General features: G+C 45.0%; 2 protein-coding genes across 3 annotated transcripts in view; both read left to right on the forward strand.

The window, feature by feature from the left end:
• Positions 1–22,603, forward strand: part of pcca (propionyl-CoA carboxylase subunit alpha) — a 33,342-nt gene extending 10,739 nt beyond the window's left edge. The window contains exons 8-23 of one of the 2 annotated variants that reach the window (XR_013900892.1): positions 2,761–2,797; positions 5,777–5,855; positions 6,864–6,966; positions 7,767–7,861; positions 10,541–10,691; positions 10,982–11,125; positions 11,487–11,561; positions 11,644–11,712; positions 13,153–13,228; positions 13,311–13,524; positions 13,879–14,051; positions 20,109–20,207; positions 20,522–20,575; positions 20,719–20,859; positions 21,737–21,814; positions 22,296–22,603. Coding sequence is in view for 1 of the 2 variants with exons in the window: in XM_026189854.2 (XP_026045639.2) it covers positions 2,761–2,797; positions 5,777–5,855; positions 6,864–6,966; positions 7,767–7,861; positions 10,541–10,691; positions 10,982–11,125; positions 11,487–11,561; positions 11,644–11,712; positions 13,153–13,228; positions 13,311–13,524; positions 13,949–14,051; positions 20,109–20,207; positions 20,522–20,575; positions 20,719–20,859; positions 21,737–21,814; positions 22,296–22,364 (1,587 nt within the window). In the remaining variant the exon portion in view is untranslated. The remainder of the gene's footprint in view (positions 1–2,760; positions 2,798–5,776; positions 5,856–6,863; positions 6,967–7,766; positions 7,862–10,540; positions 10,692–10,981; positions 11,126–11,486; positions 11,562–11,643; positions 11,713–13,152; positions 13,229–13,310; positions 13,525–13,878; positions 14,052–20,108; positions 20,208–20,521; positions 20,576–20,718; positions 20,860–21,736; positions 21,815–22,295) is intronic. The other variant, XM_026189854.2, reaches the window with a different exon arrangement.
• tk2 (thymidine kinase 2) overlaps positions 1–25,193 on the forward strand; it is a 300,481-nt gene that overhangs the window by 165,802 nt on the left and 109,486 nt on the right. The gene's annotated exons all lie outside the window — the stretch shown is intronic.

The following is a 25,193-nucleotide window of genomic DNA, read 5'->3' on the forward strand; positions in this document are numbered from 1 at the left end:
CAGGTTATGTTTCCCTAATTTTATAAACAGTACATGTACAGTGAGAGATGTTACATCCCAGTCACGGAAGCGTTGGAGGTCGTTCATAAGAGATCACAGGATCAAATCGTAAATGGCCTGTATCTGTATAGCGCTTTACACATCCAGTCATCCACACACTGGTGATGGCAGCTACATTGTAGCCACAGCCACCCTGGGGCGCACTGACAGAGGCGAGGCTGCCGGACACTGGCGCCACCGGGCCCTCTGACCACCACCAGTAGGCAACGGATGAAGCGTCTTGCCCAAGGACACAACGACCGAGACTGTCCAAGCCGGGGCTCGAACCGGCAACCTTCCGATTACAAGGCGAACTCCCAACTCTTGAGCCACGATCGCCCCAGACAGTGTGTGGAGATCCCTTGCCAAAATCAGTACCGCCATTCCCACATGCCTCCAACATCATTACTGTACCCAAGAAGTCATCTACCTCCTGCTTTAAGGACCAGCGTCCTGTCAAACTCACCTCCATCATTATGAAGTGCTTTGAACGGTTAGTCATGCATCAAATCAAATTATCGCTTTCGTGAAAACGCTCAAGTGATGATGGAATCAACTGCCCCTCACTCAGCCCTCACACATCTGAACACTAGAGACTCATATGTCAGAGTGCTGTTCATAGACTTCAGTTCAGCCTTCAGCATCATCATTCCCCAGCAACTCATTCACAATCTGGATCTGCTGTGATCAGCACCTTGCTGTATAACTGGCTGCTAGATTTCTTGACAGGAAGACAGCAGACAGTACGGGTCGACAGCAACACCTCCAGCCCAAGAGCACGGAATACGGGGGCTCCCCAAGGATGTGTGTTGAGCTCCCTTCTCTTCACTCTGCTGACCCACGACGAGATCTACTACAGGGGTGAAGTTAACCATCTGCCAGAGTGGTACAGCAACAACAACCTGTCCCTGAATGTGGAGAAGACCAACAGCGACTCTACTTCCTCTGCAAACTGAGAAGCACAAGAGATTCAACCCCCATTATGAGCACCTTCTACAGAGGCACAGTTGAGAGTATCCTCACCAGCTGCATCACTGTGTGGTATGACTCCTGCACTGGGTTCTGCAGGACAAAATGACAACGGGTAGTGAGAGCAGCTGCACCTGCCTCATCTGGAAGGTCCTCTCCATTACAGGTGACTCCACTCATCCCTTCAGCAGTGTCTTCAGTTTGCTACCATCAGGAAGGATACTGAAGAGCCTCCGGGCCAGAACCAGCAGACTGAGAGACGGCTTCTTCCATCGGGCTGTCAGGATGCTGACCATCTCTGAATCGAGAAGGGGGGCCCAAGGGTACGTCTTAATGTTTCAACGCTTGGCTTACAATGCTGTGATTGTAGCCTTTCCCACTTTCTGTGAATGGGACTCATGGCCATTGATCAGTAGGCTTTGATTAGTTGTCATTGATCAATGGTCATAAGAATTTGCATACTAACAATCATGGAACTAAGCCCCCAGCACATTGTTCATTCAGTGGTGCTAGTTTCCTTCACTATGCAAATGTACTGTTAATAAGGTTGGGGAAACCTGCAGTCAGCTGAGACTGAAGAAGTCACCTGGATGATGACGAAACGTTTCTCCAGATGAACATAATCAACCTTTTGGGATTTACTTACCTGGATGATTAAGCACGCATCAAGACGTTATTTTATTAAAATTTTTAAAATGTTAGCAGCACAAACAAAAATTTTTGCAGCACAAACATTTGACATCAATTTTGTTTGATTTGGGCAATGTGGGGGGGCTGGTTGACCTTTTGACCTTTACCTTTTCATTAATATCTTTAAAACAAAGGCAGCACAAACGAAACTTTTTGCAGCACAAACGTTTGATACCACTTTTGTTGGATTTGAAGAAGGTGGGGGCCAACTTCACTCACATAAGCTAAACTGGATTTTTGCATCTATAGCAAATGTTCAAATGTTAATATTTATGGAATATTTTTCTTGTCATTTAAAAAAATCGTGCAATTATTTTGCTGTGCTGTAATACGATTCAATTATGTTTAACCATTTTAACAATAAAAACCACGACGGTGTTACATTTTAAAGTCACGTAGTTCTAAAAAAAACAGCTAAAAATTGCGTTTGATCAGCGAAGCTTCTTCAGAAAGTCTCCTTGCACATCACTCTAACCTCTTAATGTTTCAACGCTTGGCTTAATACTGCTCCTTCTCCTCTGCATTCACTTTAGTGTGATGTGTGCAGTCCATTGTGATTCTCATAGAGGTGTTACGAACCTTCATGTTCAGGCTGAGGGAGGAATTCAAGTTGGCAAAACCTCATTTTTGGAATTTAAAGATTTTGTCTTTGAATTTTTAATTCCACGCTTTAAGCTTTAAAGTTCTGAACAGGATGTAAACAGATGATAAAATTATATTATTCCCTTTGTTGTGAAGATGAAATGTGATTTATTTATCCTCAAAAAGTTGGTTACAGCAGCCAGATCATGAAAAACAACCTAGTAAATTACAATATCACAACACAGAGCTGAGACTTTGATCAGCTGTGCCTCAGTTAAAATAGGAATCATTTATTTCTTCAGACTTCTCAAAGTTTGCTTTGCTGATCTGTTGCTCAGCACTTTAATAGTTCTGCACCTCTTGCAATAAGTGCAGCTGTGAAGGTGATTGCTGCTGTGAACAAACCGCATGTATTAATAGTAATGGATCCATATATTCATTTGCCCTTAAATACTTTGTTTTACTCCTCGCCTGTGTCAGACTGCAGAGGAAGCTGTGAAGATTGCACAGCAGATTGGTAAGTCATCGGTTTTTCTGTGTGCTAAAAGTTTACAGTAAACTTTAGTGATGACAGGAAGAATCTTAGTGAGTTTGTTTACTGCAGACATGATCTCCCACACACGTGTTCCTGGCCCACTCGAGCTGTTTACTCCTATTTCTGATTATTTTTTAAATGTATTTATTTATTTTTGTTGAATTGCTGTCAATCATCACATCTTCATGGAGCTGTTACCAAAAGATAACACATTTATTATGTTGAAAATATCATTGTAGGAAAACTCAATGTGCTAAACACAGAAGCTAAAGATGTAAACGCTGTGTAGGTTTACGATATCTGAAGAGATGGAACAGATGAAAGCAGAACTCTCAGTGTGGGAATATAAAGAGTCTGTTTTACTCCTCAGTCTTAAAAGGCTGCTGGGGTTTTGCTGAGGATGATGTCTAAGCTGACATCCATCAAGGACGACACCTCCCACCCCTGCATGAGACTGTACGAGCACTGAGCAGCTCGTTCAGCAGCAGACTTTTACACCCGCAGTGTAGGAAGGACTTTTACACCCGCAGTGTAGGAAGGACTATTACACCCGCAGTGTAGGAAGGACTGTTACACCCGCAGTGTAGGAAGGACTGTTACACCCGCAGTGCAGGAAGGACTTTTACACCCGCACTGTAGGAAGGACTATTACACCCGCAGTGTAGGAAGGACTTTTACACCCGCACTGTAGGAAGGACTTTTACACCCGCACTGTAGGAAGGACTATTACACCCGCAGTTTAGGAAGGACTTTTACACCCGCAGTGTAGGAAGGACTATTACACCCGCAGTTTAGGAAGGACTGTTACACCCGCAGTGTAGGAAGGACTGTTACACCCGCAGTGCAGGAAGGACTTTTACACCCGCACTGTAGGAAGGACTATTACACCCGCACTGTAGGAAGGACTATTACACCCGCAGTTTAGGAAGGACTGTTACACCCGCAGTGTAGGAAGGACTGTTACACCCGCAGTGCAGGAAGGACTTTTACACCCGCACTGTAGGAAGGACTATTACACCCGCACTGTAGGAAGGACTTTTACACCCGCAGTGTAGGAAGGACTTTTACACCCGCAGTGTAGGAAGGACTTTTACACCCGCAGTGTAGGAAGGACTATTACACCCGCAGTGTAGGAAGGACTGTTACACCCGCAGTGCAGGAAGGACTTTTACACCCGCACTGTAGGAAGGACTATTACACCCGCACTGTAGGAAGGACTATTACACCCGCAGTTTAGGAAGGACTATTACACCCGCACTGTAGGAAGGACTTTTACACCCGCACTGTAGGAAGGACTATTACACCCGCAGTTTAGGAAGGACTGTTACACCCGCAGTGTAGGAAGGACTGTTACACCCGCAGTGCAGGAAGGACTTTTACACCCGCACTGTAGGAAGGACTTTTACACCCGCAGTGTAGGAAGGACTATTACACCCGCAGTGTAGGAAGGACTATTACACCCGCAGTGTAGGAAGGACTATTACACCCGCAGTGTAGGAAGGACTTTTACACCCGCAGTGCAGGAAGGACTATTACACCCGCAGTGTAGGAAGGACTATTACACCCGCAGTGTAGGAAGGACTATTACACCCGCAGTGTAGGAAGGACTATTACACCCGCAGTGTAGGAAGGACTATTACACCCGCAGTGTAGGAAGGACTATTACACCCGCAGTGCAGGAAGGACTATTACACCCGCAGTGTAGGAAGGACTTTTACACCCGCAGTGTAGGAAGGACTATCACACCCGCACTGTAGGAAGGACTTTTACACCCGCACTGTAGGAAGGACTTTTACACCCGCACTGTAGGAAGGACTATTACACCCGCAGTGTAGGAAGGACTATTACACCCGCAGTGTAGGAAGGACTATTACACCCGCAGTGTAGGAAGGACTATTACACCCGCAGTGTAGGAAGGACTTTTACACCTGCAGTTTAGGAAGGACTATTACACCCGCACTGTAGGAAGGACTTTTACACCCGCACTGTAGGAAGGACTATTACACCCGCAGTGTAGGAAGGACTATTACACCCGCAGTGTAGGAAGGACTTTTACACCCGCAGTGTAGGAAGGACTTTTACACCCGCAGTGTAGGAAGGACTATTACACCCGCAGTGTAGGAAGGACTATTACACCCGCACTGTAGGAAGGACTATTACACCCGCACTGTAGGAAGGACTATTACACCCGCAGTGTAGGAAGGACTATTACACCCGCAGTGTAGGAAGGACTTTTACACCCGCAGTGTAGGAAGGACTATTACACCCGCAGTGTAGGAAGGACTATTACACCCGCAGTGTAGGAAGGACTATTACACCCGCAGTGTAGGAAGGACTTTTACACCCGCAGTTTAGGAAGGACTATTACACCCGCACTGTAGGAAGGACTTTTACACCCGCAGTGTAGGAAGGACTATTACACCCGCAGTGTAGGAAGGACTTTTACACCCGCAGTGTAGGAAGGACTTTTACACCCGCACTGTAGGAAGGACTATTACACCCGCACTGTAGGAAGGACTATTACACCCGCAGTGTAGGAAGGACTATTACACCCGCAGTGTAGGAAGGACTATTACACCCGCAGTGTAGGAAGGACTTTTACACCCGCAGTGTAGGAAGGAGCGCTACCAAAGGACATTGTGACCAGCAGCTGTCAGACTCTATTACACAGTTTAACATAATCTTACTCATCACCTGTTTAATTGACATATCACATGTTTGTAATTGCTGATACTCATTTGCATCTTGTTTGTACACTGAATATTTCACCAGGATCATTCATACACACACACACACACACACACACACACACACACACACACACACACACACTACTTTAGGTCTATATTCCTCCTGCTATAAGAGCTGTGTAACACCCACAGCTGTGTAATAAAGTTTCATTCTGTTCTGTTTCCTGACTGTGAAAAATGCACCTTTGCAGTTGTTTTGTTTTGTTGCCAGGTTACCCTGTGATGATCAAAGCTTCTGCAGGTGGAGGAGGGAAAGGAATGAGGATTGCTTGGAACGATGAGGAGACGAGGTATTGTACTTGGTCACGTGCTCAGTATACACGAGCCCATCAGCTACTCTGTCAGTGCTCCCCAGGGCAGCTACAGTGTTGCTATCACCAGTGTGTGTGTGAATGGGTGAATGACTGAATGTAGTGCTTTGGGGTCCTTGGGGACTAAGTAAAGCGCTATACAGATACAGGCCATTTACTATTTTTTAGTAAATACACACTCAATTATGTGTTGAACAAAACGTAGAAGTAATTGTTTTTATTATTACAAGTATTGCTTATGTAGTAATGACTTAAAGTACTCTACCTCAGGTAATACTGTACAGTCTTATATTGCAAATATAAGGACTAAAGCTACTGCTATTAGCTCGTACGTCTGCAGCTTATGGAAGATGCTCGTGCAGCGTCTTCTGCTCACATTAGTTAAACTCTTTGATCTTAAGTAGCTCCAAATACCACAGTTAAAATACTATTGCCCCAAACACTGATTCAGCCCCTAGTTAAACTAGTGGCCAGAAATGTGTGGGCCTTTTCCACTAGTAGCTGCTTGGGTCAGTTCAGGTTTGTAGGGTTTTCCATTAGATGGTAGTACCTGGTACCAGGCCGGAGTCTCCCATTGTCATGATGTTTGTTGTTTTGGCAGCGTTGCTTTAATGACCCCAAGCAAATGGTACTCCACTGTAATGGAAAACAACCAGAACAGATGGAGTGGGTGCTAGTGGAAAAGAGGCATTAGTGAGCTCTGAAGTTCTTCCAGAACACTATACAAACTCATTGGATAACCTAACAACACAAGCAGTTATATTATACGACATTAAACAGTCCAGGTCTTCCTTTTTGTTTCGTCCCCGTGTGTTTTACAGACGTTAGTCAAAATCACCTGTTGTTGCTAAAGTTATTCATTCAGCTCCTTGTGCTCTAAACTGAAGCTTATTTACTTAACTGTTTTCCTGTTGTTACTTGTAGACCAATGGAAAGTCTGTATTTGCTCTTTAAAACTGCTGTGATCTGTGGGTGTGCTGTTAACAGGGAAGGTTTCCGGTTCTCATCGCAGGAGGCAGCATCCAGCTTTGGAGACGACAGGCTGCTCATTGAGAAATACATAGACAACCCCAGACATATAGAGATTCAGGTATATCGACTGTCTACACTGATCTCCTTTAACTTTGATGGATACATGAAAGCCAAAAGAGCAAGCGGAGGTGACTCTTTGATTCCTAAACTCCTCGTCTCAGCTCTAGATTCACTGAAATAGAAACAAACTGCACGACAGTCTGTTCAGTCGAGTCGAGAGGAGGCTGTTACCTAACAGCTCTCACAAAACGCCATCTCACAATGCACCACGCAAAGAAGCTTGAAGAGTCAGAAGGTCACACTGCCTCCTGTGAGTCAGACATGCAGCAGGCCTGCACTAATAAGACCGTGAACAGAGCGAAGCGTAGCCTAACGACTCTCCCTCTCTGCTGAGACTGCAGACGGGAGGCAGAGTTTGGCTGAATCCAGCCTGAAAAGTTCGTAGGTCACAGCCGTCCACTCTGAGTGACAGGTTCTGATGTGGGCTCAAACTATTGGATCCCAGTGTGCAGCGCTTAGGAATGCATTGAATGAATTAAAGGTTTTATGCCACAGCTGCCCTAAATGAACAGTGTTGGTATTTAACAAAATCATTAACATTTTACAAAAACCTGAAAAATAGGAAAACACGTGATTATTGTTTGACTAAGATGCTGAATGGTTTTCTTGCATTCCTGAAGAGAAACATGAGGATCACTGTACCAGCTCACATCTGAGGATCCAAGTGTGAATTTGGTGTTTTTTATTTTAATAAAGTTTTTAGATTTCAAAGAATAATTTTCTGGACTTTCTAACATGCAGGCATGTTCAGCGACATGTGTAAACCACATAGTGTGTTGACTTGAAAACCTGTTTCAGGTGTTGGCTGATAAACATGGAAATGCTCTGTGGCTCAATGAGAGGGAGTGCTCCATCCAGAGGAGGAACCAGAAGGTAGTGGAAGAGGCGCCCAGGTTAGTGAGACGTTTTTGGGCTTCGCAGTTATTTGTTTCTGTAAAGAACCCACGACAGACCCGACGACATCTTTATTGACTCGGTTGTTGTTCACACAATCGACTCAGTCGGCTGCAGCTTTCCAGCTCACAGCCCGACTCGCATCACAACAACGATGTACTGACAGACAGCACAGCCTTTGTGCCGGCGAGGCGTGATTGCAGATGCCGTGCAGGTGCGTCCATCTTCCCTGCAGCGGCACCGCAGACCACGCCCCACCACAGCTTCAAATGGACATACAGCAAGTAAATAGTAAACAAACTGGTTGTTACATGGCGCTTTTCTGCTCACTCAAAGCGCTTTAATTAGTTTTTACTCATTAGTCAATTAGTAAAACATGGAGATGAAACATGGGGAGATTAAAATCTTGTCATTAAATGTCAGCGGTCTGGGAAACTCTGTTAACGGTTAGAATTATGACTGAACTAAGAAAGGGGAGGACACAGATATTTAAATAATGAAAGTACTCCCCCTGCTGGAAGGAAGCTGTCATTACTGTACTTCCCAAACCAAGAACAGACAAACACGAAATATGTCAAAATTATAGAGCAATCACTATCCTGAGTGTAGCGTATAACACATGCACCTCTATAATATCAAACGGGGTTTGTAAGGCACAGACAATATGAGGAGCACATTACATGTAATACAGAGAATACAAGGAAATCAAATATCAGCTGCCTGGATCAGTTTAGATGCAGAAAAATCATTCGACAAAGTTAATAATCTGTTTAACATTAGGAAGATTTTGATTTAATGAAAAGGCCATTCAGTGCATTAAAGCGATTTATACAAATCTCACTGCTAGATTAAAACGAATGGCTCGCTAACTGAAAGATTCCACTTGGATTAGACAAACTCAATCACAGGAATAGAAATCAGTCAACAGAATCATGCAGCTTGTTCGTGGATGATATTATGATATATCGTTTAAAATAAACAGTGCAATCCTTTATGAAATCCTTTTAAATCACTAAAATATCCTGAGGGCAACATGACTAAAAATACACCAAAGCTGTATGAAGCAAACAAAGACTTGGCAGGATGGTCTACCTGCCTTTAGTGCCAAACTAGGCTCCATAAAAATGAATATCCTCCCACGCCTGCTGTACCTGTTCTTATCTCTATTTAATTTCAATTCAATTATATTTTATTACAGCATATCACAGCAACAGTTGCCTGAAGGTGCTTTATATTGTAAGGCAGACCCTACAATAACACATACAGAGAAAAACCCAACAATCATATGAGCCCCTATTAGCACCACTTTGGTGACAGTGGGAAGGAAAAACTCCCTTTTAACAGGAAGAAACCTGCAGCAGAACCAGGCTCAGGGAGGGGCGGGGCCATCTGCTGCAAGGTTAAGGGAGGAAGACAGAACAAACACCCAGTGCATCATGGGAAAGCCCCCAGCAGCCTAGGCCTATTGCAGCATAGCTAACAGAGGATTCGGGGTCACCTGCTTTTTCAAAAGGAAAGTTTGAAGCCTGATCTTAAAAGTAGAGATAGTGTCTGTCTCCTGAATCCAAACTGGAAGCTGGTTCCACAGAAGAGGGGCCTGGAAACTGAAGGCTCTGCCTCCCATTCTACTTTTAAATACTCTAGGAACAACAAGTAGGCCTGCAGAGCGAGAGCGAAGTGCTCTAATAGGGTGATATGGTACTACAAGGTCATTGAGACATTATTTGACATTTCTGTAAGGCTACTTTGGTTTCACATCCACTTTTGTTTCTTCCAAAGCTTTTTAGAGGCTGCATCTGTGGGCTGCTTCCCCTGTACATGGAGCTGCTATCAAGTTCTATATAATTACAAAAATGTTTAGTCCGCATGCTTATTGACCTCCACTGTGGTCTTTGTATGTCCATGGTTGTATTTCTTACTGTTTGATAGTTTTTGTGTTTTTTATTTTTAAATGTATTTAGAGCCAAATTAAGAAAACACTTAGCAGGCGGAGTTCTTACTTCCCTGATTTCTTGCTTTCCTGCCCACATTAGTCTGGTTTAGTTACACACACACACACACACACACACACACACACACACACACACACACACACGGTCTGTTTTTAATCACGACTGAGTGTTACAGAACTCTGCATTAAATCAAGTGTCAAAGCAAAGTGGAATCATTCAAAATGATAACGTTGTTGTAGCTCTAATCTGTTGTGCTTTATTTTCATAGTCTTTAAAGGTTTTTAATTTTAACAGGATGGGTTATCTCGTTAATTATCATTAATTTCCTTCCTTCCTCTTTTTCTTCTTCTTTGATATTGACTTCTCATTGTGTCCTCCCCGACTAATTTGCTGTTCCTTTGGCATATTTACTCAGAGTTTTGTGCCCTTACTTTAGTTTGCAGGGAAGCAACGTGGTCCTCCAAAGTAATCACAGATCAGCCTGTGACTCGCGGAGTTTATCTCCGTCCTCATCTCTCCCACAGCTGCCACAACGCCTCAAAAAATGTTTTGTTTTAGCCTGTACGATGGAGCGAAGCAGCAATCAGGTGTAAAATAATCAGCAATAAAACACAGATTTTTAATTTTGCTCTTCAATAATTTGCAATGAAAGGTGGCTGGAAGACTCGAGCTGTTTGTTTTTGTTTCAGTGAAACGAGTTTGAGCTTCTGTGTCGTGTCCATGCAGTACTTTCCTGGACCCAGTCACACGACGGGCAATGGGTGAGCAAGCAGTCCAACTAGCCAAAGCTGTGCACTACTCCTCTGCTGGGACTGTGGAGTTTCTAGTGGATTCTAAGAAGAACTTCTATTTCCTGGAGATGAACACACGACTACAGGTTCAGTTCCATTTTATTTATATGTATGACAAACAGTTGCCTCAAGGCGCTTTATATTGTAAGGTGGAGACCTTCACCTTCAGGTCACCTGATCCAGCCCTAACTATATGCTTTATCAAAAAGGAAAGTTTGAACCCTTCTCTGAAAACTAGAGAGGGTGTCTGTGGGCCCTCACAGGGAAAAATAAAGCCTGCTGTTCCTACACTCGAGCAAACTCACTGAGATAAGGCAGAGTTTGACCCCGAGCTGAATCCTGTCTGTACTTCATAAACTGCTTATTTTTACTCCAGGTGGAGCATCCAATTACAGAGTGTATCACTGGCTTGGATCTGGTGGAGCAGATGATCAGGGTTGCCAAGGGTTACCAACTGCAGCACACACAGGAAGATATCCCAATAAATGGCTGGGCCATTGAGTGCCGTGTCTATGCAGAGGTAGGTGTGTGTGTGTGTGTGTGTGTGTGTGTGTGTGTGCACCTGTAATGGTAACTGAGATCACATGAACCTTACTCGTTTACTTTACCACACAGCTTTGCAAACATAGTTGAAAATACAGCACATAAAATATGAAGATGATCCTTTATTTTGCTAACGTTGGGACTGCAGAAAATATAAAAGCAGTGCAATAATTAAAAAATAATTTAAAGCCTTTGTTTAAAGACAGCATCTTTGTTTTGTTTTATTTTAGTTACATTCAGTCAAACTTGTCGTTGCTCGTTGTCCGCCGACAAGAATCATTTCTGAGTGAAACACGAATAAAAGTAAAAACACCCAAAAATCCTGTTTCCTCTGGTAGGACCCTTACAAGTCTTTTGGTCTTCCTTCCATTGGACGCCTGTCTCAATACCAGGAGCCACTCAACCTTGACAAAGTGAGTCGATCAGTCAGTTTTCTTTTTAAACACGCGGTCTGCCGGACGCTGTCGTTTCCTGGCTCACTCTGCTTTCCTCCAGGTCCGTGTAGACAGCGGCATTCAGGAGGGAAGTGACATCAGCATCTACTATGATCCCATGATCTCTAAGGTCAGTGATATATTGGATACAAAATGTAACCATTCAGTTCCAAAGTTTATTTGTATCAGATCTTTGAAGGAGGTCGCTGCTTCACAGATGACTGCTGGTAAGACGGCTGTCGCAAACTCCCTTTACTCGTGGGCCACATACAGCCGTGGGCCAGACTAGTAAAAGTCCTCTTTCTGTCACCGTAAACAAGTTTCTGTGTTTTCTACATTTAATCCTGACCAAAAAAGATAAATACAATGATAAAAATGAAAAGGTTGAGCGATGTCAGTCGTCCACGTTAACGGCACTCAGTCAGGCCTTCAGTAAGAGTCACGATATCACGATGCCAGAGGTCAGACAGCTTTCAGGATGGCAACAGAAGTCGGTCACTTACAGCAACCAAGGTTTGTAGAGGAGCATCTCTGAATGCACAACATGTTGACCCGTGAAGCAGATACAGCAGCAGACGACCACGCCACCTGCCGTGTTTGTCAGCTAAGAACAGGAAACTTAAGGCTACAGTGTGCACAGGCTCACCAAAACTGCACAAAGCTGAAAAGTGTTCCCTGGTGACCAAGCTTGTTTAAGGCTGGGGGGATATTTTATTGGCAGTCTTTGGGCCTCTTAGCACCACCCGAGCATCATTTAAACACCACGCCAACCCGAGTGTTGTTGCTGACGATGTCCATCCCTTCATGAACACAGTGAACCATCTTCTGATGGCGAGCTATCCTGCTGGAAGCAATCGTGTCACCAAGCTCGGATCATCTCAGTCTGGTGTCTTGAATATGAAAATGAGCTCACTGCACTCAGATGACCTCCACGCTCATCAGGTCTCAGCCCAGCGGATGTGGTGAAATGGGAGACTCACATGATGCTGTTGTGTCAGTGTGGACCAAAATCTGAGGATTGTTTCCAGCACCTCGTTGAATCTAGTGTACGGCTGAGGACACAGTGGGTAAGATGGGGTGTTTGTGGAGCAGGTCGTCTACTAATCAGAAGCTCGGTGCTTCAATCCCTGCTCCAGCCTGCTTGCCAAAGTGTCCTCGGTCAAGGTACCGAACCCCGAGTTGCTCTTGACACGTTCATCAGAGTCTGTAAGTGTGAACGTTTGATAGAAAGTGGTGTAGTTGCTTGTGTAAAGATTCTTATTCAGCACTTTTCTGCTCTCAGTACTCAGCCCTTGAACAGGAATTGTGCTCATCACTTAATATACGACAGGACGATACCAACATGCACCGCGTATCCAGGAATTAAACACCTTACATTAAATCAGTGCATGTGTTTAAAAGGAAACGGGTGAGAAAATTTCACCTGTGTGCTCTGTGAGGGTGCAGGTGCTCATTCTCAGTTATGGGATGTTCTGTTTCTCTAGCCATGTTAGTGATGATTCACAGCAGCTCCTGATGACGTGACTGGTTCAATAATAACATATTAATATTCTCTGATATCAATTTGTAGCTGATTACCTACGGAGCTACACGAGCTGAAGCTCTTGGTAGGATGGAGGACGCTCTGGATAACTATGTGATCAGAGGTGGAGTACATGTTCGTAGTCTGTCACTAAAACAACATTTGTTGGGTTTTATTTCTCTAAAGTTGGATCGTTTTCTTTCCAGGTGTGACCCACAACATTCCTCTCCTGCGAGAAATCATCACTCATCCTCGCTTTGTCTCTGGTCACATCAGCACCAACTTCCTCCCAGAGGTTTACCCTGATGGCTTTAAGGGCCATCAGCTAGAGGCAGATGCAAAAAGGGAGCTGTTGGCATCAGCAGCAGTGCTCTACATCGCTGCTGAGCTTCGTTCAGCAAAGGTCCTCAGCACCCAGAGGTGAATGCTGCAGTACTTGTTGCTTGGTGCTACGTGATGGGATTCTTGGGAGAAAGTAATAGGGCTGGAGTTGTATCCTAAATCAAAGTGCAGTCGATCACGGTTCAGCCTGAGTGGACTGGCATTTATATAGCTGTTACTGAGCACTCACAGTACTTTTAAACTACAATCCACATCATCTCTTTCATACACACCAGCAGATTTTCATATACTGCATGATATTTTGTTGTCTTAAACATTAAAGTTAAAGTTCTTATAATAAAGGGCATTATTATTAAAATTAACTTGTCAGTTTCGTTTTAGCACGTCTGACATCTATAGATCCAAACCATTATTCTGTGTCCCATCTCTCAGTTATGGGGTCACTGCGTTAGCTGACCTCAGGAGCAGCGATGAGGCCTCGGTTAAAGTTTGTTCATTTCAGGGTGGCCTCCACTCCTGTGGAATGCAGCCACTGGGAGCTGTGTGTGGAGCTGGGTGAGGAACGCCAGGATGTGCAAATCAGCAAATCAGGAACTGTTTATACTGTGAGTATTAAAGCACATCTGTTCTCGTTCATTCTTGCTGTACTAGAAAGCTGAGAAAAGGACAAACCTAAGTATGTCTGTGAAGGTTCTCAGGCATCCAGGTCATCGTAGTCAAAGGAGCTTGCAAGGAAAGCGTCTGGACTTCTTTTCACTTTAGAGGAGTGAAAGAAGCCATCTACGTCCACTGTGAGCGACCATCTTTGAACAGAGGCGGGGTTTACGACACAAACTGTCTGCCATCTATAATCCAGTTTTGAGATTCCTCCCCAGACGCCTTAACACCCACTCACATCCTGGGCCATCTGACCTCAGGAAATCAAATGATAAGGTGGGGCCAGGTTTCACAATGAACACACCCGAAACTCTGGCTGATTGGGACCCACACCCAGTTTCACACCTTGGCTCAGGCGATTAGAGGATCATCAGGGGGTCCTTTTGTCCCTCTGTGGGGGGTCACTCCCACTAGGTTTATATCTGGGACTCTCCACCATTTGACCTTAGAACTGAAGAAGCTTCTCGGATGAGAGGTGAAACGTCTTCAAGCAACTTAAAGAAGTCCAGACGCTTTCCTTGCAAGCTCCTTTGACGACAAACGTAAGTAGTGAATATGGCCATCACAGCAGATGGCCCCGCCCCTCCCTGAGCCTGGTTCTGCTGGAGGTTTCTTCCTGTTAAAAGGGAGTTTTTCCTTCTCACTGTCGCCAAAGTGCTGCTCATAGGGGGTCATATGATTGTTGGGTTTTTCTTTGTATGTATTATTGTAGGATCTACCTTACAAAGCAGCTTGAGGTGACTGTTGTTGTGATTTGGTGCTGTATAAATAAAACTGAAGTGAATTGTGAGCATACACAGAAGTGTTAAACAGACGGGCAGGTCTGGCCTGTTCCAGTTCCTGATTTAGCCTTCTGTAAAAAGGTGATGCCTGTCTTGATGATATAACGTTATAAGCTTTCACTGTTTTCTGTTCCTTTATAATTTTACTAACTTGTTGACTCTTGTTTGTGAAGAATAATAATGTGTGGTGTGACCTTTTTACTTACAAATATGTACAAAGAACACTGAAGACATTCACTTTCAGTTTGAGTTCAGAACAGTTGGCAGGAGGCTCCATCTGTACTGTAAGTGCAGTGATAGAGGAAACCCAAAATCGCACAGTCCACTATCAACAGCACTTGGTGAGGAAAAGCTCAGACAGAAGCTGCCATCTGCTGTGACTGGTTGGCTGAGAGGGGAACTGATGGGTACAATTTATCACACGCAGCAGCGGTGTGTATAGACCTGGGGAGGGAAGTCCTCCAGTCTGAGCCCACAGCAGCATTACTGAGAGCTGGATCACATGACCCTGATCCATGGTGACTCCTAACGAGGCTTTATGAAAAAGGAACGTCCATCCATCCATCCATCCATCTTCATCCACTTTATCCGAGGCCAGGTCGCGGGGGCAGCAGCCTAAGCAAAGAGGCCCAGACCTCCCTCTCCCCAGCCACCTCCTCCAGCTTATCCGGGGGAATACCAAGGCGTTCCCAGGCCAGCCGAGAGATATAATCTCTCCAGCGTGTCCTGGGTCTGCCCCGGGGCCTCCTCCCGGTGGGACATGCCTGGAACACCTCACCCAGGAGGCGCCCAGGGGGCATCCTTGTCAGATGCCCGAACCACCTCAGCTGGCTCCTTTCGATGTGGAGCAGCAGCTGCTCTACTCTGAGCCCCTCCCGGATGGCCGAACTTCTCACCCTATCTCTAAGGGAGAGGCCAGCCACCCTTCGGAGGAAGCTCATTTCTGCCGCTTGTATCCGCGATCTCGTTCTTTCGGTCACTACCCACAGCTCGTGGCCATAGGTGAGGGTAGGGACGTAGATCGACCGGTAAATTGAGAGCTTCGCTTTTACACTCAGCTCCCTCTTCACCACGACGGACCGGTGCAGCGTCCGCATTACTGCAGCTGCAGCCCCAATCCGTCTGTCGATCTCCGGTTCCCTTCTCCCATCACTCGCGAACAAGACCCCGAGATACTTGAACTCCTCCACTTGGGGCAGGAACTCATCCCCGACCCTGAGTGGGCACTCCACCCTTTTCCGGCTGAGAACCACGGCCTCAGATTTGGAGGTGCTGATTCTCATTCCCGCTGCTTCACACTCGGCTGCGAACCGTTCCAGTGCGAGCTGGAGGCCCTCACCCGATGAAGCCAACAGAACCACATCATCTGCAAAAATCAGAGATGAGATTCTGAGGCCAACAAAGCGAAAGCCCTCCACCACTTGGCTGCGCCTAGAAATCCTGTCCATAAAAATTATGAACAGAACCGGAGACAAAGGGCAGCCCTGGTGGAGCCCATCACCCACCGGGAACGAGTCCGACTTATTGCCGGCAATGCGAACCAAGCTCTTGCAACGGTTGTATAGGGATCGAATGGCCCGTAGCAATGGGCCAGACACCCCATACTCCCGCAACACCTCCCACAGGACACCCCGAGGGACACGGTCGAATGCCTTCTCCAAGTCCACAAAACACATGTAGACTGGTTGGGCAAACTCCCATGCACCCTCAAGTATCCTGGAGAGGATAAAGAGCTGGTCCAGTGTTCCGCAACCAGGACGAAAACCGCATTGTTCCTCCTGTATCCGAGGTTCGACTAGCGGACGAACTCTCGTTTCCAGCACCCTGGCATAGACTTTCCCAGGGAGGCTGAGGAGTGTGATCCCCCTGTAGTTGGAACACACCCTCCGGTCCCCTTTCTTGAAGATGGGGACCACCACCCCGGTCTGCCAGTCCACAGGTACTGCCCCTGATCTCCACGCAACATTGCAGAGGTGTGTCAACCAGGACAGCCCTACAACGTCCAGAGCCTTCAGGAACTCGGGGCGGACCTCATCAACACCAGGGGCTCTGCCACCAAGGAGTTGTTTAACTGCCTCAGTGACCTCGCCCCCGGAAATTGGCGGGTCATTCCCCTCATCCCCAGACTCTGCTTCCTCCTCGGAAGACGTGTCAGTGGGATTCAATCAATCAATCAATCAAAGCTTTATTTGTCACAAGCAGGTTGCCCTGCAGTGACAATGGGACCCCCCCCCCCCCCCCCCGACCTTGCACGCATAACACAGACATCACATGGGGTTACAAGTCGGAGATCGGTAGCATTACAGAAAAGAACACTGAAATGTACACAACAACGGGAGGGTACAAGAGGAAAAAAAGAGACCTCCACTCATGCTGTGCTTCCATGGTAGGACAGCACGAGAACAGGAAACAAAAAAACTCCTCTGCACAAAAAAAGCACATGAATGGCCACAGCACAACATTGTGAAAGACATGACAAGCCACAGGGTTGGGTAGGGGATATCATAACACAATAAACACAGTGTGCACATCTGATCTGGGACTGCTGCAATCTTTCGACTGCACCGCCAGCTGACCCGATGTCCACATCATGGGGGAGGTAAGCATCGAAGGCGTTAGAAGGGGAGGGGGGATGAGTGAGTGATTATCAGTGTAAGTGTGTGTGCGTGTCCATAGTTCAGCTGAGACAGTGTCCTTCGCCCTATCAGGCTAAGTAAACAGTCCTCCAGCCAATCCAGGTGGCCTTGCATGGGATGGGAAGAATAGTCATCACACAGTCGTTTTCAGGGAGTGATTGTTCGGCTCCAGCCTTGGGCCTGCAGCTGGCGCCGTGGTGGTGTCCGCATTACGATGTTGATTTTGTTGATTTTTTTCATGCAAGCAGCCCAGGAGAATTTCAAGCTGCTCTTTAACACTCTAACACTGGTCTCGCAATCTCCCGTTGGAGAGCCGCGAGCCTCCCCATGATGGTATCAAACTTCTGTTCCATGGTGTTGTCATTCTTTTGATTCTGAGACCTCACAACTGCAGTGATCCGTTCCGCGATGTGTTCCAACTTTCAGCCCGCCGCCTCTCACCAGGGGCAACTCCAGACTGAGACAGAGTCCAGCCCCTCTCCAGGAGACTGGTTCCAGAGCCCAAGCCATGCGTAGAGGTGAGCCCGACTATATCTAGCCGGTACCTCTCAACCTCACGCACGAACTCAGGCTCCTTCCCCACCAGAGAGGTGACATTCCATGTCCCTATTGCCAGTCTTGGCAGCCGGGGGTCAGTCCGCCAGGGCCTCCGCGCCTGGCCGCCACCCGGCACACAATGCACCCGACCTCTATGGCGCCTCCTGCAGGTGGTGGGCCTGTGAGAGGATGGGCCCATGTCTCCTCTTCGGGCTGTGCCCGGCCGGGCCCCATGGACTAAGGCCCGGCCACCAGATGCTCGCCTTCGGGCACCCTCCGACTGTCTCCAGGGCGGGGCCCCGGTAACCCTATCCTGGGCAGGGTAAACTGTTCCCTCGATGTTCTCTTCATAAGGGTCTTCTGAATCGCTCTTTGTCTGGTCCCTCACCCAGGACCAATTTGCCATGGGAGACCCTACCAGGGGGCAAAAGCCCCCAGACAACATAGCCCCTGGGATCCCTGGGACACACAAACCCCTTCATCACGATAAGGTAGCGATTCAAGGAGGAAAAAGGAACGTTTTAAGCTTAATATTGTGACCTTTTCACAGTTTCGCCCGGTTCGTAGGTTGCTCAGGCCTCCAGAAAGAACACCGGCGACTCAGTAGTCAATTCCCAACACTTTTATTAATCCACACTCATTGATCACACCTATTGATTACACCTTCTAGAAGGGAGATGTACAGGACCCCGGAACTCCTCTGCAGATCTCAACTCCTTTGTCTGTTACATGCAGTTTTGTATCAGTGACCCCCCTTCTAAACCCTCTACAAGGTGCCATAAAACTAAGTACTATGTTTACATACTTTCGTGTGTGTGTGTGTGTGTGTGTGAGCCTGTGAATGCCTACATGTGCGCGTTCCCGCGTGCCTATATGAGTGCTCGTGTGTGACTGTGTGCGCATACCTGTGTGTATGTGAGTGCACATGAGTGAGTGTGCGTGTGGATGTGTGTGCGTGACAGTTAAAACACTGTGGGGGTAGGTGACTCCCTAGAGGTCATAAAAACCCATCTCCCTTCCAGACCACAGTTATCCAGTTACAAATGTTGAGACCCCCACCCAAACATCCTCTGGGGAATTTCCACTCAGTGGGAAAGGGGTCTCCTACAATCTACTCCTAAGTTCACAACACAATGAGCCCTTTATTATATTAAGGGCAGTGTCAGTGTCTCTACAATAGTTCTACATTCTATGATAACACATTTCTAAACTCTAAATCAGCTAAACATTCTACAATATCAAGACTAGAGATGGTGTCAGTCTCATCAGTCCACACTGGGAATTCCACGGTGGGTCTGATTAAATGTTATCGCTAGTTAAAGTCCTCGGCTTAGCAGACCTCTAACTCAGCTTGGCTACAGAGCTGGGGTTGTCCTCTTAGTGATGAGGTGAGATGTCCCAGTTTAGGGTTGGGTTTGTTTGTTCATCTAGATTTAAAAAAACAAACTATTTTTCCTGGCTTTCCACTCCACCTTACAAAATATCTGCTTTTAATGCACATTTAAAAATTATATCAAGGAGTCAAACTTCTGCTCTTTTTCAGAGTATCCAGTATGCAGTGAGGAAGTAATACTGGTAACATGATAACTGACCTCTGTGGCAGCAAAGTTTATCTACACTGTGTCAGGAGACAGAAACAGAGCATAGAAAAAAGTGCTTTTGCAAATGGCAGTAAATGGGTGAACGAGGCAAGTTACAACGAGTAGAAACGAGCTAAATAAGAAGCAGTACGTTCACACAGCAGGTCGAAAATAATCACTACTTTAAATTCAGTTACTTGACCTTTTACATAGAAACGGAGCCATGGGGTGGCAAGCAGGGGAAAGGGTGTATCTAATAAAATGGCAGGTGAGTGTATTTGACTGCAGATTAAGTTTAATATGAATTTAAAGATTAGTTAATAGGAATTCAAGCCAGAATTTGTCTTGATTGGAAAGCTATTGGTGATCATCAGAAGTCCCGATTCATTCAGATAATAAAACAACAGTGTGAGCATTGTGTGATGTGAAAGAGTGGCTCTCCAGTTAGACTGTGTTAACTGTGTCTGCAGGTGGAGATAGATGGAGCGAAGGTGGAAGTTTGGGGAGCGTTGAATCTGGCCTCCCCATTGCTGCCACTCACAGTCAACGGCACACACAGAATGCTACAGGTAACACACAGCTAAGTGTTGGTAAAGAGACCTCAAACGGATTGGAGCCATGGTGATATGGTGGAAAAGTGGTAAAACCAAAATGTCTGTCCATGTGGTGCAGCTTTTATCAGTGCACTCAGTTACTTCATGCCTCATTCCTGCCTGACCCTCTGAAGACGCAGCAAGTTTTTTTTAAATAGTTTTTAAACTGGGGGACACCGGCGTCTTGGCAGAACAAATTTAGAACAGAAATGTGCTAAACTCACCAGTAACAATAAAATAATGAAAGATGTCAGCTGTAATACAGATAACGTATTCTCTCTTTTTTATAGTGCCTTTCCAGAGATGCTGCAGGAGTGATTGTCCTACAGTACCTGGGCACCTTGGTAAGACTGAATAATTCAAAATGTAGGCTAGTGGCTGTATGTATGTATGTATGATCAGAAGAACTTTCCATGTTATTGATATATTGCAGTGCCAAACATCCCACTGTTCCCCATACATTTCTTTTTCTTGTAAATATATATAGTTTAAGGTTCGAGTTCTGTCCAAGCTGGCTGCAGAGTTGAACTCCTACATGCCAGAAAAAGCTTCAGAGGACACGAGCAGCATCCTGCGTTCACCGATGCCGGGAACAGTTGTGGCTGTATCTGTCAAACCTGGAGATACGGTAACACATTCCAATATGTACACATCGTTTAAATGCTGTTTAATGAGTTCATAGTTCATAATGGGGAAAAGCCTGTTGTAGTTGACATGTTGCTGGTAAGACTGTGCAGATGTGCAGAAATGATTAAGATTCAACATTATTTTAATTCTTAAGCATAGAATCAAAGTTTAAGTTGGTGAGTTTTTGAATGCATGCTGCAGCCTGTGAGTGTATTTTGACATTTCATGTTCTTATATATTCATAGATTAGAGTCACTGAATGTTGTTGGGCGTTATTTTAAATGTATGGGGTTTTTTTCTCCCTCTGCAATCACACCAAACAGTTTTACTCCAAAACTAGACTGTTTTATCTGTTTAATCCATGTTTTTATCTTCAGTTCACTCACATTACTCTGTCAGGTTCTCATAATTGTCCATGTTAACATTATTCATATTCCTCAGAAACTGGCGATGCTGCCCATCTTTCACTACCAGCGTAATGCTTAAATGAGGTCAAGCACCCTGTGTATGAATGGGTGAATGAGGCATGTTGTATAAAGAGCTTTGACTGCTCAGGTAAAGTAGAAAAACACTATAAGACCAGGTGAGCCAGGAGATTGAGCCTATCAGTGAAAAGAAAGGAAAACCATTATTTTTGCAGTTAACAAAATGCCATCAGTTTGTCACAAGAAACATTTGGAGTCTACGTGCTGCCAGTCTCTGTTCAACAGGGCTGTCGCTCCTCGTAGATGGCAGCCTGAGCTTCAAATAAATCTCTTGAATATGCGCATGTTGACAAATGGTGCACGGAAGGCAGCAGGAGTAGCTTTTAGTCATCCCTTCTTAAACATTTACATTTACAGTTAAGCCATTGCTTTTACACACTCTGTTTTTTTTAGGTTGCAGAAGGTCAGGAGATTTGTGTAATTGAAGCCATGAAGATGCAGAACAGTTTGACTGCTGTCAAGCAAGCAAAGGTAACAGGAAATGTGACAGTTACTCCCATCACTAGATTTCAGTAGTATTATCTAGGTCGGGGGGTCAAACTCCGGTCCTCAAACGCTGGTTTCTTCAAACTTCTCCATGGTTCCTGCTGCAACACACCTAAATAAAATTAATATGTGATTAGCAAGACTCTACAGTGACCTGACTGCATGCTGAGGAGGCAACCCCTAACCCTACTCAAGTAAATTTAAATATATATATATATAAGTAAATGTTTTTAGAAAAATGTACTTCTAAAAGTTTGTTTATTGCACTCATGAGCTGCTGTAACATGAATCAAATGGCTGAACTGCCACCTCAGCATTCAGTCAAGTTCTAGTCCAGACAGACATCGGCCCTGAAAGACTGGAGTGTGACATCCGCAATCCAGAGCATAGAGTTTAAGTGGTGTGTTTGTAAAACTGTAAATGCATTATTTAAAGTTTGTGTTTAACTGCACGTGTGTCCTTACAGGTTAAGAGTGTCCACTGTAAGCCGGGCGAGACTGTGGGGGAAGGAGACCTGCTTGTGGAGCTGGAATAAAACATGATCTGTTCCCTTTGACATGTGACTTGTGTGAACTGGGACAGATGGAGTTGAACTGTGTCACAATGTTGGTGTGGGTGCTCACACAGTTGTCTTGTGTCTTTGATTCAGCTGACTGTTCCAATTACTCTGTTGTACTTAGGTTTTACTGCTTAATAGATATTGTTGTTGGTAGGCCAAACATTGAAATTTGGATGAACTGACTGAGAAAAATAAACAAACTTTTCCAAATAAAATAACTTTCAGTTTTTGTTTTTCTTCACACACAACAGTTGCCTCAAGGCACTTTATATTGTAAGGTAAAGACCCAAGAATAATACAGAGAAAACCCAACAATCACATTTTCCACTTTGAGCAAGCACTTTGGCGACGGTGGAAAGGAGAAACTCCCTTTTAACAGGAAGAAACCTTTGGCAGAGCCAAGCTCAGGGTGGGGCGGGGCCATCTGCCATGATTGGTTGGGTGTGAGCAGGACAACGACACGCTGTGGAAGAGAGGCAAAGATTAATAATTAACAGAGTGGTGTATACAGTACACAGTAAGTGAAATAGAAACACAAACTGGGATTTGATTCAATAGAAGAGGAACCTGGAACCTAAGCTAAGGGTTGTTTCCCATTCTAATTAAATACCCCAGGACCCACAGAGAAGCCTGCATCTGTATGCAATGACACAGTACGATGAGCTCTTTAAGATAAAAGTGACAGTAGTCCAGCCTGGAAAGCATGCTAGCAAGCTAGGAAGCATGTATAATGTAAACAGAATTGGTCCTAGCACTGAACCCTGTGGAACTCCATAATTAACCTCAGTGTGTGAAGAGGACTCTCCATTTACATGCACAAACTGGAGTCTATTAGATAGATATGATACAAACCACTGCAGCGCAGTACCTGTAATACCTACAGCATGTTCTAATCGCTCTAATAGGATATTATGGTCGACAGTATCGAACGCTGCACTGAGGTCTAGCAGGACAAGCACAGAGATGAGTCCACTGTCAGAGGCCATAAGAAGATCATTTGTAACCTTCACTAAAGCTGTTTCTGTGCTGTGCTGAGCTCTGAAACCTGACTGAAATCTTCAAATTCCTGCATTCCTTGTAGGGGGTGACGGATTACTTCTATGAAACAGTCGTGTAAGATCACTTGGTGATGGTGGAAGAGAAACATACATCTCAAACAATTTTTATGTTGTAGATCTAAACATTTCTGAGTGCAATAATTGTAGTTGATGACCTTTGGTTTGTGTCCAAAGATATAACAATACCCTGCCTTTCCAAAAACAAGGTTAATAGCTCTTTGTGAATCACTTTTAGATACTCATCTAAATTGTGTTTTTCTACTATGTGTGTTTCCTTTTTTTTAAGGAGACACTGCAGAGTATGCTGAGTCATGCTAGGGTTCCAGCTAATAACTGTTAATCATCTTAGTGTAGAAAATGTTGTTTATCAAACTGCATTATCTTTGTTTGCTTTTAATGTAACAAAATAAAAGGTAACATCAGAAGTCTGTTGCTCTGGTAACGAACAGAAACCTTGTTTCTCTCATTTCAAGGTTAACAACCTCTGAATTTTCATCACTCATGGTCTCAGGGAGGTCTAAAGTTGTTTGTAGTGTCTGAACATGTTCAGGTAAGTAAATACAACAAAAAGCTCTGAAACCTGTGGCAAAAGTGAGGAACCTTAAAGGCCGGTGGCCTCTAAAGGCCTCTATGCAAACCAAGATGTGAAGGATGTCGTTTTCAGTGGGAGAAACGTTTCGTCGCTCATCCAGGAGACTTCTTCAGTCTCAGCTGACTGCAGGTTTCCAACCTTATAAACAGCACATTTGCACAATGACTGCAGCTCCACTGACTAACAATGGACTACCATTCACAGCTTTCTGAGTACATAGTACATAGTGAGTACATTAAAGTACTCTTAAGGTTAAGAGGGGGGACAAAGTAGACAATTGTTTTGAGTGATGTACTCAGAAAGCTGTGTTTCTGTTTCCAGCAGACATAACCTTTGGCAATGTGCAACAATCAGAGTAAACGGTTGAGGACGTCTGGAAACAAACACAGAGCCGTTTCCTTGTTGAGAATATTGAGCATTAAAGTTTCTATGAGTCGAGGTTAGACGCGTGATTATCCTCTTATTGGGGAAAATGTCTTTGTCCAGAACCACGTGGGAACATGAAATGGATCATTTTCTGCTGTAACCCACAAACTAAACGGTAATGTACCCACACCCATCTTTCACTTTTTCACTACAGTAAAACATCACAAGTCCGGTTATTTGAAACAATCACTGGATCCGCTCTCGACGCTGCCTTGGCACCTGAAGTTGTTCTTGGGGAAGCAGAACAAAGAGGGTCGCTGGGCAGCCATGTTGAAAATCAGCATTGTCCCCTTGCAGCAAGAAGGTCTAATTTCCTGGCCGGCTTGGCCGTTTCTTTGTCATGTTTACGTGTTCTCCTTATGCCTGTGCTATATTGTTATAATAAGGTCCAACAGGTCACAGCCTCTAACACATAGGTGTCAAACTCTGGCCCGCGGGCCAAATTTGGCCCGCAGCCTAATTACATTTGGCCCGCAAAGCCATACCAAATTATTATTAGAGCTGGCCTGCTGGTATTATACAGCTAATATATATATTGTTTAGTATTAAGCTTGGCTTGTTCCATATTCAGTTTTTCAGCAAAACGTGTCCATAAGAAGAGATTCATTCTTATATCTGGAGGAAGATTTTTTTTTCAATAAATATTAACGTTAGCCCGCGACTTTGCTCCAGTTTTGAATTTTGGCCCACTGTGTATTTGAGTTTGACACCCCTGCTCTAACAGCTCTG

Source organism: Astatotilapia calliptera, chromosome 13 (assembly GCF_964374335.1).
Source record: "Astatotilapia calliptera chromosome 13, fAstCal68.1, whole genome shotgun sequence".
Taxonomy (NCBI): Eukaryota; Metazoa; Chordata; class Actinopteri; order Cichliformes; family Cichlidae; genus Astatotilapia; species Astatotilapia calliptera.